A 12640-nucleotide genomic window follows, 5' to 3' on the forward strand; every position below is an offset into this window, starting at 1 on the left:
GACACGTGCAGGATTGCATTACTGGTAAAAGGCATTTCGCAGCCTATGGATACGAAGCAAGAATTCTTGCATTGCGCGTGCAAACTTGCAATGCAAACGTCCGTGCTTCGTATGCACGAATCCTACGCTAGTTCCCGTGTCTTTTATTCTTTAAGCTACCCGTCCTTTTAAGTTTTCCACCCAGAGAACCTTTATAACTCCCCAATACCGAAATCTAAAACGGGCCTCCGCCTTTCTAACAAGTCACCCGAAACCATAATTTAAGGCGCGGCCACAATGTCCTTAAAAAAACACACCACCCTAATTTAATTTAGAGCGGCCACGATTTCATCCGCCACGCCGCCTAGTCGGGAATCGACACGCAACAAGGTCAGATGGGCGTGGGTGGGTGATTTTGCTCCGCCGCGCCCTCATTGGCCTCCTTCGGCAGCCGGACCAGCCAATCAAGAGCAATCGCCAGTCTTCTGGCGCAGAGCGTTGTTGAGCAGTTCCTACGGTAACGCTGTTCCCCTTGCTTTGGGCCTCGCTTGGCCCCGCCCCCTGGTGCTCCATTAGACTCCTCCCCCTCGCGGCGGCGGCGCCGTTGCCGTGAGCGTCAGTGTTGTTGCCGGAAGTTAAGATGGCGGCCTTCACCGCGGAGACGGACCTGGTCACGGGCTGGTGCCTCTTCGGCCTCGCTTTGCTGGTAAGCTTGTGGGCTTTTGCGCCCCATGGGAAGAGTGGGGCGAGGACCTGGCCCGACCCCCGCCTTAAAGGGCTCTTTTCAGTTTAGAAAGGGAGGAGAGCAGGCGAATTATATAAGGCTCCGTGGTTTCCACGCTTTCACCCTGTCCCGCCTGTCCGTATACTGGGAAGCAAGCCAGGCTCACTCTCAAGTTAAGTTTGCATAGGCTGGCAGCCGTCGTTGCTTAGGGCGCGTAAGAGAAACGACGTGGCGCAATGTACCTGTTTAGAAATAAAATTTGCACCCATGGGATTTGCTTTCTAGGAAGCGAGTGAAAAACTGCGCAAGCCGAGGTGCTCGGGAGGAAGAGAATCGAGCAATAATAGCCAAATATCGTTACCTTGTTTTCCAGCGGGTGCGGAAAGAGCCCCTATATATGTGTGCGTGTCTCCTTGTAGGTTTCCCAGTTAAAGCCACCTTGTCGTTAAAGTGTAAGGTGGGTTAGGCGTCCCTTTTTGCACCCTTCCTTTACTGATCCTGTCATCCATTCGGGAGGTTAGAGTAGCAGGGGTGACTGGCATTATGCAAAGTAAAGTGGCATTAGGACAGTACTGCTCAGGGCTGCATGTAGCAAATACAGTGGTACCTCGGGTTAAGTACTTAATTCGTTCCAGAGGTCCCTTCTTAACCTGAAACTGTTCTTAACCTGAAGCACCACTTTAGCTAATGGGGCCTCCCACTGCCGCCGTGCCGCCGGAGCACGGTTACTGTTCTCATCCTGAAGCAAAGTTCTTAACCTGAAGCACTATTTCTGGGTTAACGGAGTCTGTAACCTGAAGCGTATGTAATCCGAGGTACCACTGTAATAACACTTGCAGGTAGAGTTTGGTTTATAGCCCTTTACTCTGATGTGCAATAGGAAGGGAGTGTTTGTTTTTGTTTTGCATTGGTAAGCATATGAAATTTATACACCAGTCTTGAAATGGTACTGTCTAGAATTCTTCTACTTGAGCATACTAGTATGGAAATGTAAGGTCTTGAGAAGGGGAACTGTTTTTCTTTCTCCTGCCCTGTTTTAAGTACCAGATGTATTGATGGTATGAAATAAATAATCCCTACCTTGGCTTGCAATGAGGGAGTGTGGAACTGATGAACGAACTTTTTGTACCTGCTTAAGGCTTGTGTATATCGTATATGCAGATGTCCAAACTAAATAGCACCCCATGGCTCAATAATTTCCATTGCTAATACAGTCTAAGATGCCCACTCTGCCCTTCAGCATGCATTACATGGCTTTTTATTGCCAAACCTCTCTACAGATCTTCAGTGAATATTGAGAGGACATACTAGGATTACATTAACCATTTCGGTGTGGCAAGCATCTACATAGAACATTACATTTCTGCAAATGTAATGTATGTTTGCACAACAGGTGCCTTAAAAAACTGGGCTACGCATGCACAATCCCTGTGTGAATGTGAAGAGGTCTCTGTGTGTATCTGAGAGAGAAGTAGGGAGCACTGTAGATGGTAGTAGCAGATTTGGGGAGTCTAGATTTAGTGGACAGAATGGGCAACCACACATGCATGGGTCAGGCTTTGTTTGGGGTGTCTGGGATCTCACAGTTTTGTTTTATGACTGTGACAGAGGACCTGCAGTCAGTGCTCCTCCCCACGCCCCGAAAAATAGGTGTCAGTACTCACCATGAAGTTGTTACAGTAAGTGCCACACTTTTTAACAACAGAAAAGAGATGTCGATACTGTGTACCTTTGAGTACCCCCTTAAAAAAAGCATTTCCTGCAGTCATAAAGCTTCCTATGACCAAATAAGTAGAACTCTGGACAGTCCAAAAGAGCAAGTGTGAGAGCCAGTCTGGTGTAATGGATAGGATATTGGATTTAGACAAGGGAGACTTGACTCGCTGCCCTTAGCTAACCTTGGGCAACCAATCATTGTTACATCATAGATTTGTAAACAATGGGATAACCCTACATAAGTCACCCTGAACTAGATTAAGATCATGTTGGTTTCAATTTGGCTGAAAGTTTACCAATCTGTTAATAAATTTACAAATGTTTTAGGAGTTCAGGGTAGCCTTATGTGTGTTACCTTATTGGTAACAATCCTGGTAACAAAAGGGAAACTTGCTGTTACAAGGTAAAATAGAGTCCTGAGGTATTCAGTTACCAGTTGTAAGAACTGACTCATTACATTAACATTCAGATAAGATATGAAGCTTCTTAAAATAGAAGCCTTACAAGTGTTGAATCTGCACTTAAAAATAATGGCTTTGTAATTTTCTAACCCACTGCTGCATCTTGTTGGGGGGATGAAATGCTGACCTGGTGAAAGGGAAAATCTCAAAAGAAACACAATTAAAAATCTGTCCATAGAGAGTACATACCTTTGCATGGATTTTGTTTTTGTATTAATAGGATTATGGCAAGAATATGATTCTTTTACTGGGTTGTAGTAACTTCTGTATTATTATTTTTAGGTTATCCTGATATTCTGCTGGGTTTATGTCCGCAAGTACCAGAGCAGACGTGAAAGTGAAGTAATCTCTACTATAACAGCTATTTTTGCTCTTGCAATAGCACTTATTACATCAGCACTTCTGCCAGTTGACATTTTTCTGGTTTCTTATGTGAAAAACCAAAATGGGACATTCAAGGTATGTATTGATTACCCCTTCCAGCTACTTAAAATATATTCAAGTGGGCTGCAATGATAAACACACTTAGTAGGGGATAAGCCCCATGAAAAATGAGACCAACAACAAAGACAAATGAACAGGATTGGTCTGTTGATTGGGCAATATTGTATCTTCTAATTATTATTCAGTCTCCTAACGTATGGCTAGAAGATCAGGCATTCTATCAAGTGTGACTACTCCATCTCCTTTGAGCTTGCACACTGTTTACTCTTCCCTTCCCTTTTGAACATTACCTTGTGCAGTGTTATGTCTGCATTGGCATGCCAATAGCTACACTAATGTTTGTTAGCTTCTCAAATATTGAAACCAGGAAGCTGTTTGATTTAACTATAGGTAATTATTTTAACGCTGGTGCAGACACAACAGTGCACTGTAGTTAGTTCTAACACGAAAGGGTGGGGAAGGAGTTACGTACAAACTTGAGCTGAGGGATAAACAAGGCATGAGCTTTCAGCCTCCTGACCATAATCAGCAGATTGTGCAATGTTATCTCTGAACCAGGCCCACATGTCAAATATCATAAAGCTACATTTTCAACAGGAAGAGGGCAGCTGTATTACAAAATGTGCAGTGTCACTGAATGTAAAAACAATTGCTTCTCTTCCCAGCTTTGTACATACAAGTAATGCTTGTTAGGAGAGCTGAAGCAGAAGGATCAGTTAGTGTTTGGCACTGATTCAGCATTGGAATTTTGGATGTTTTATTACCTGCGTTTGGTTAAAAACAGGATTAATGGCAGTAATGTTCTGAATTTGTTTTTAAAGGCAGTGGATTATATAAACTTCTTTCTTTTTGTGTGTGTTTGTTTTCCATATGTATATATTAAAACCATAAGTTAATAAATAGAAATGGTACTGCTTGTTAAAAAGGCAGAAATAACTTATTGAAGTGACGATAACTTGCATATCACATATGACTAATCTTAAATTGGCATGGTTTGTCCATTGTTGGAGTATTACTGTGTGTGTTGCTCATTTGTACCTATTCACTGTGACAGGATATATTTTTATCTAGGATACATACATCTTCCAGGTTATAGCCAGGGCTATATGAATTACACTCCTTGCAAGTTAAGTTGTGTAGTGGCTTATTTTTCCTAATGTGAATTCCAAGATCCATGTTTCTTCCAATAATAATAATAATAATAATAATAATAAATAATTTATACCCCAGCCATTCTGGGCAGCTCCCAACAGAATATTGAAAACATGATAAAGCATCAAACATTAAAAACTTCCCTAAACAGAGTTGCCTTCAGATGATTGGAAATATGAATTTTTGGATAGGTAAGGGTGGAAGGAAGGGAATTGGTCTTGAGAAAGGATTAACGAGGTGCATATAACATGGAAAGTCATCATCGGATTATTTGTGATCTAGCCCACTCTGGGACTTCAGTTGCTGTGCTATATGTACAATTATTATAAACTCATTTTCCCCCTTTATGAATTTTAGAAGCATCTGAAACTTAAAATGCTAAATTCTGATGCCTTTAACATATTAAATTCTAGATTGTGTTAAAAATTGCAGTAAGGGAAAAAAAATGTCTTTGGGTTGTTACAAAACTTCTGCATTTAGTCTCTCTGCCTATAGCTATAGCACCTGAAATACATCTTTGAAAGGCTAGTGGCCCAACACAGATATAGATATACACATATTTACATATTTGTCCTACATGGATGCCCACCTCAAATCTTTTAAGGGCAAGTTGTAATTTGAATTTTTCTGTGCTTCAATTATAGCCACAGTTGCATTATGGAAAAGCAATGGGTCTCTTAAAGTGTTATCCAGCCTGGAGTAAGAATGGATTGTGCGGGAAAGGATATAAATTCCAGTTCCCATCTGTTAAGTTTAAACTGTTGCAATAGTCCCTTCCATTCTCCTAGGTCATCTTATTTCTTCCATTCCTGTAAGCACATTCAGTCTAGCTTTTTAATACGAATCCTATTAAGATCACCCCCCAGAAGTAATCCCCCTTCTCTAAAAGGGAATAAACTACTCAATATGTTACTTTAAAAAAGAAGTTTGATTAACATACCTGCTGTAGTAGTGGAAGCTCATGTTGGAGTGATGATGGAGAATGACAGGTGTCTTTTCCCTAAGGAAAATACTGTTGTCCTGCTTCTTTCTGTTATGGAGAAATTTTTGTTGTGCCATGTTCTTAGTGTGGCTTCACTTTGCACTTGGAGGTAGTAGAAGATACATAGTGGAATAAACACATCCCTTCTTCCCTAACATAGTACACAACAGTTCTTTTCTAACTCCTGAGCAGTTCTGCTTCTAACACTAGCATCCCCCCCCCCCCCCGCATTAGCTATAGCAGTCTCTCTGGCTGAATCAACAGAAACCTGTATGGTCACTCCTGTGTCAAATGCTGTGTTTGTCAAGGTTACTTTCAGAACCCTCATTTCATTGGAAACAGGGCCTTGTAAACTTGATGTAAAGATATGAAGTGACTCTGAATAAAGGGTGCAAAGAGGCTCTGAATAAAGGGTACAAATTAAAAGTAGAGTGTTGCCTCCCAGTGCCACATTAAGTACACATTTTGTTTACTTAACAGCCATAGTGCTGTATCTAGTAATGTTGGGTATGGCTTTTTCAGGCACCAAGTGAGACGTTGAAACCAGGATTCTCCAGTGTCTTATGCCTTACAGACTGTGGAATGGAGGTGGAAAGTAGACGTGCGTGTTTTAAGTATTTTGTTTATTCAGAAAGAGCTCGAATTAAGCATACCTGTCCATATTCTTCTGAGCAAGTGATCTACTTAAACACTTTTGGCAGGCATCCACAGTTAAAAGTCATCAGGGGCAAGTGCCCATGGACGTTTGCAAACAGCCTCTTCAACTGCAATTTAGAGAAGGGATGACACAGCTGGAATGTGACCAGCGGGTCCTGTCCCTACACCTTTTTCCAAACTGCAAGACAGTTGAGAGAAAAGTCTGTGCTTATTTCAGAGCTTGGAAGAAAGGTAGTCTTGTGTCTTTTGCATGGATGTTCAGAGAAGGAAAGAAATAGGGAAATTTCTGCTGTTTTATCATTCTCCAAATTTTTGAGAAGAGCTCTTCCTCAAATCCAAAAGGCATGTCAGAAAGGTGAGGATTTCTGACCAGTGGTTTGGATAAGATAAGATAAGCCACAGGAATCTTTCCATACCCCTGTGCAAGAGAAGCATGATCTGTTTCTCTATGCTTGCCAGAAGAAGAGATAAAGTCTTCTCTCATTTGTTCAGCAGTTTGGACATGTAAGCCATTTCTGCCAGAGTCCTGCTTTTTCTATCCTTCTCCATAGTGGAGTGCAAATGAGAGAATCCTTCTCTCTGCACATGTTTGTGGATTTGGTTTGACTGGGTTGGTAGTGAAGACAGATGGAGGCAGACTGCCAGCCAAGCTTCTGTTTGTGGACCCTGGTTTTTTCGGGCAGTACTGGAGCTTGGAAGGGTAATAACGTGCAGTATTCAAAATCATTCTCCCTCTATTAGTAGCTGGATGTGTGCTGCACATGTGCTGCCCTGGCCTTAAGAGATTTGACAGCCATTGTTGAGATGAACATTTGGGGCAGGGGGATAGTCAATGTGATGTTGTTGTGGGCTACAGCTTTCATCAGCTCCACCCAGCCTAGTTTGGGGGATAGACCACATCCCTGTCAACTGGATGAGAGGAATGAGGGCAAACCAGTGTAAATTAATAGATACGGTTGTGGGGTTTTTTTGGTCTATTTTTATCATTTCGGATAAGATTATTACTTCCCTGGAATGACTCCAGTGCAAGGCTTTAGATAAATAGGGTTCTAGTGGTTAGAGTGATTTTTTGTTGCTGTTAGACTTACTCACCCCTCCTCGGGTCATAACAGTGACTGCTTTAGAAATGGAATTTCATTGAGTTCTTGCTAATGTAGCAACATTTGATTCATTACAAAATAGATTATTTGAAAGTTGAAGAGGTCAGCAGAAAGTTGAAGAGATCAGCAACTACGTATAAATATATTTATGTATGCATTATGTGGGAACTTATCTGGGAACTGCAAGCCATATTGCTTTACATTGTAAATGTCTATGGGTGTCTGACTGAGCCTTAAAAGGAAATAAAGATATTTAGTAACAAGTTATTTAATTGCTTTGGGTGTGCAAGATCACAACTACTATGGCTGAAAAGTAATCTGTTTGTACTGAATGGTTCTTCTTCAGTAAGATACACCAAGTTCAGCTGTCGTCTCTGTAGCGCAACTCTTCAGAGGAGAGGGAAAGTAGAATGAAGGGTCTTAATTTCATTTGTTGAGGTGATTCTTTCAAGTTCAGTCGCCCATCTACATGTATGTGAAGCAGCAGAAGTTAATATTTGAAAGTAGTTATTGTATACAGCTTACACAAATTGCTATTTAATGTAATATTGTTGTTTTTCTTCCTCCATCAACATTTCCAGGCTTGGGCAGATCCAAATGTTACAAGGCAAATTGAAGACACAGTATTATATGCATATTACAGTAAGTATTATAAAATAACACTCTTTATGTTCAGATCATGTAGTTTTGTGGCGTATTTCATGTGTATACTGGTTTTTAATTTTAAATTGTGGTTTTTGCTATGTTCTGCTATTTCACATTATTTTTTTCTGGCTATCCTGTGAACAGGAGTGCTTTTGTTCTGTAAAGGTCTTCTATTAGCCAAAGGGGCTGTGATCCCTAGAGGCTTCCACTCTTGGAATAGGAGAAACAGTTTGCAGTGATTTTGCCCCTTACCTCTCCAGCTTTCTGTGTCACCTCTCCTACCATTCTGGAGGTATCAACAGATTTCAGATGCTACAAGTGAAATCACAGGAAGTTGTCTCCCTGTACTATAAAAGTGAGATCCGTGGATCTAGCACAGTTAATAAAGAAACTATTCTAATGAAACAGTTCCATTCATATTGGTGTAGCAGTGATAGCATGCTTAGCTCAGTGCACAAATTCAGAAGAAAAGCAATGACTGAAATGTGGCAAGTTGTATTTGGTTCAAAATTATACAATGATAGTGCAGATCAGTGCTATATCCTAAAGGCATTGAATAGGTTCAGAGGAACATAACATCAACAGAGGATGTAATAGGAATGCTTTGCATATGGCCGATCACTCCATCTGAAACTTAATTCTGGCCAGGGCAGAAGGGAGGCAGTTTGTTCTTGTTTTCTCCTGATCCATCTGGTGCAGCAAAAGAGCCCATGTTGAACTCCTTTATTGGAACTTTAGTGGCCTAGGATCCAGCAGATCCTTGACTGAACCAACGCTACCATACTCCCTGAAACACCTTGTTTCCTTTGTGGCAGCCGAGCCCCTGTGGAAGCCTGTGGACAGGGTTGGGGTATTGTTTATGGGTGTGGGGTTTTTTTGGCGGCGGGGTGTGTGTGTTGCTGTTATTGATATTTATTTTTTGTATATTTATTTTAGATCTTATTATGATTTATTTAGTTGTGTACTTTTTGATACTACATGTTTTGTTTATGTCAGATTTTGTTATGTTTGTAATTAAGGGTCCCCCCCCCCCCATTATAGGCAACCTTGAATATGGTTTTAACTATGGAAATGCAGCATACAAATCAAAATATGTATGTATGTATTTCTGTTGGCCTCCTAACCCGCTTCTAGAAACATGCATTGGGAGTTCTGATTGGTCCCTTAATCAGATCAATTGTTCATAAAATTTAGAACGTTAAACACTGACTTTCTTCAAGACTTCCAGTATTTCATTAAAAGATCTTGAGAGGCCTTGCTTCCTGAGATCTTTAGCTGAAAATGACAGATATTGAACTTGGTTCTTTATACATATCATTCTGCCACTCGTGTCTTCCCTCTCCTCTTAGTTTCAGAATTGTAGTGCATTGGGCTGCCATACGGTATTATTTAGGAAAGGCAGAAAAGTTACATCAGAGGTTGCCATAGTGGTGCTCTCTAGATGTTGTTGGGCTCCCGGCTCCCAGCAATCCAAGCCAGCATAGCCAGTGGTCAGGGGTGATGGAACTTGTAGTCCATTAATATGGAGGACACCACATCAACTGTCTCTGATATGCAGTATTCAAATTATTTCTTTCCTTAGATAGCAGTCTTAATGTCATTTGGTTAAGGTTTCTGAAATGGCATATTAATCTCCCAAGTAGTAGCTTGCAATGAGATACTATTTTGTGTTACTTTTACTAAAGTTCAGAAAAAGCTGATGGCATGTTAAATTATAGAATGTAGAAAAATATTTTCAAACATTGTTATGTCATTCTAACATGTGCTCAGCAGGATGCTTGCTGATATGCTGCCAAATAGTTTAGTAGAGTTGCTTCTGGATATCAGCATCCTTGATTTAATCTTGGCCTCGCTTTGCAGATGTCTGCATTTTGGTCCCCTGCTAGGAGAAGTATTTATTAAAAATACCCCTTTCTAGTTAAGGAAATGACATCCCACAGTAAGGGGAGAATTCTTCAACGAAAGACATGTTCCAGTTTGCATAATGTGACTTTGATAGGGTTTCTTTATGGGAGCATGATGAAAGAACTGTGGTTCCCTTCCTGAACATGAAGAAAAAATATTATTCTGCTGTACTATGAATTCATTACATGTCAGTAGCTGGTTATTGTTGGAAAAGGATGTCTTACCTGAATTCTATTCACCTTTCAGCTTAAGCATAACACGGCACAACAGTTTTTTCCTTACAGGAGTAAATGATGCAATAAGGTTAACCATAACATTCTTCAGATGGAAATTAAGAGGCTCCCCTTCTTACTGTGTTGTTGTTTTTGTTTTGACTGTTTATTTATGCTTTTACCTTGTATTTTTATCTTGTAAACCACCCTGAGATCTTATGATGAAGGGTGGTATGCAAGTCTAATATAATCAATCAATTGATTGATCGATTGATTTCCCCAACAGAGGTAATCTTTCTTCCATTCTAGATTCCCCCTCCTAGCAGGATAAATTCAGATCCGTGGTCCTTTGCCATTCTTAACAAAGCCGTTTTCTCTAAACTTGAAAATATTTTCACTGCTGAAGCTTGTATACCTGGGAAATGGCTTGTGTGTGCTGCATGATCTGTCAGAGCCATAGCTGTTCAGATAATGTGTTGCATGTCTCCAGACAGAAGCGTGACCTGTGTTTTAGTAGGAGAAGCCTTCCTAATTTTCCAGTGTAATACTTAATGTATCTAGCATAAAGCTAATAGGCTAAAAATGTAAAGTACTCACCCACCTTTATTCACTGGTAATGTGAAACTCTTGTGGAAAGAGTTTGAGACTCTAAAGTGCTGACTCTTGAGGCTTTTAAGCTATTGAAATAATGGAATACAAGTAAGGGAAATAAAACTAAGTTTCTAGTGAGTACTTGAAGCTGCTTCAAGAAAGCCGTATATTTCCTACTCTAGAAGCATTATCACACACACTTTTATTTTAGATAATAAAGTTAAGTGTCCCCATCTTGAGGGAAATATTTTGTAGTCTGTAGGCTTGATGCTGTTGCACAGACCAACCTCCAGATGGAGCTAATGATTTAAGTATAAATAGAAAGCGATTCTAAATGTGTCAGATTAATGAGGTAGGCACCAGGTTCCCAGGCATTCTGTATGAGCGGAACCATGACTTCACAAAATGGCTACCAAAATGTACAAAGGTATAAATGGTACTAAATGTAAATCAAACCAAATAGTTCCCATCATAGATAAAGCTGAAAGCAAATCTCTCTCCCCCCGCCCAAGGTAGAAAAAAATACTCAGAATATCACACAATTTTTTTTATTTGGACACTGTAGCCTGGCCACTTTTGTGGACAGTTTCCTCTGTAATCTTTAAATAAAACGTTTTGATGTTTAGATGAGTCTGCAGGACTTTTTATTAAAGACTGCATACTGGTCTGTCGTTCGATCTTTCTTGATTCAGTTTTAGTCTAAGGTTGCCTGTGGGTGTGTTAACAGATCAAGAAAGTGTTGGCAAGCCATTTTGCAGCCCGTAGGCTGTGATAGGATATTAGGAAGTATGTTGTCATTCCTCTTGCTGAAAGATGGATGTATTTGCCTGGAAATAAAAGTAGAAGGATGGGATGCTTTGAGAATAGAAGATGACACTGGTAGTCACATGGGCACTAAAGGATCTTTGATAATGTGATTTCGATGTGTATTTTAGGGAGAGATTTTGGTAGAGGTGAGCCAAAATGACCGCTGAGAAAAGCATGATTTCTTCCATGTATGAACCACAACATATAGGGATTTCTTGTTTGCTCACCAATGTTTATCTTTAAAAAACACACTGCGACAAAATTTTATACTTGCCAAAGATTGGACTGAAGTCTTGTTTTTGTAACTTGCAATTTTTCAATAAGAAAACGTAAGGAAGAGATCGCTTTTGACTGTGTGATTTGTACATATCGTTTTCTGGAGTAAATTCACCATTCTTGTTTCTTGCTGATAGCATAAAAGGACTGTGGCAGTAAGTACTAGTTATAGGGCTCTTTCTGTTTAGTACTGACAGTTGTAGTAAAGAGCTGTTTTCTGTAGTAAAGAATTATTTTCTACCATTCCTGAATTTTTAGTTTTGGCAATTTTTGTACACAATAGTGACACGGTAAGGGAAGATATAAAATATGATTTTGGTCTGAGAACAAATGATAAAGGCTTCCTGCCCATAGCTATTGTGACATAAAACACTTGAAAATGGGATTGACCCAAGTTTGTCAGTGTTTGCTTGTTGCTCTTGACTCTTTTCTGCTGTTTCCCAAACCTTTACCTCTCCATTTAAATTCAGACTAAGCTCCTCAGAACAGGGGTTGCCACCTCTTGCCCACGTGAGCCTGGAAAGCAAATGAGGCACCAACAATATATATATTAAAACTATGATAAGATCAGTCACATGCTTTTGTCAGTCATCACCAAATTTTAATTGGTCAACCAGGCTACAGCAAAAAAAAAAAAAAAAAAGCAAAGAAGTTTTAGCAACCAAGCATAGACAACAGAGCACAATAAAGCACATGAGGTGAAGCACATATACCGTATTTTTCGCTCTATAGGACGCACCTTTTCCCCTCCAAAAATTAAGGGGAAATGTGTGTGCGTCCTATGGAGTGAATGCAGGCTCCTTGGCTTCAGTGATAGCAATGCGAAGCCTCCAACGCACAGAGAGAGCCCTCCCTCCGCGCACCGGAGGCTTCGCGTTGCTATCGCTGAAGCCTGGAGAGCGAGAGGGGTCGGTGTGCTCCGGAGGCTTCGGGTTCCTTTTGCTGAAAGCAAGACTCTCCTGGCTTCAGCAGAGAGGGAGAGCTGCATA

The 12640-nt window shown here is 40.5% G+C and overlaps 1 protein-coding gene across 1 annotated transcript in view; it reads left to right on the forward strand.

The window, feature by feature from the left end:
• Positions 1–477: 477 nt before the first annotated feature.
• The window catches only part of LMBRD1 (LMBR1 domain containing 1), a 46101-nt gene continuing 33938 nt past the window's right edge, over positions 478–12640 (forward strand). The window contains exons 1-3 of the mRNA XM_083431678.1: positions 478–685; positions 3163–3339; positions 7797–7857. Of these exons, the coding sequence (XP_083287804.1) occupies positions 620–685; positions 3163–3339; positions 7797–7857 (304 nt within the window). The 5' untranslated portion in view covers positions 478–619. The remainder of the gene's footprint in view (positions 686–3162; positions 3340–7796; positions 7858–12640) is intronic.

Source organism: Podarcis tiliguerta (assembly GCF_965153285.1).
Source record: "Podarcis tiliguerta genome assembly, chromosome: 3".
Classification (NCBI taxonomy): Eukaryota; Metazoa; Chordata; class Lepidosauria; order Squamata; family Lacertidae; genus Podarcis; species Podarcis tiliguerta.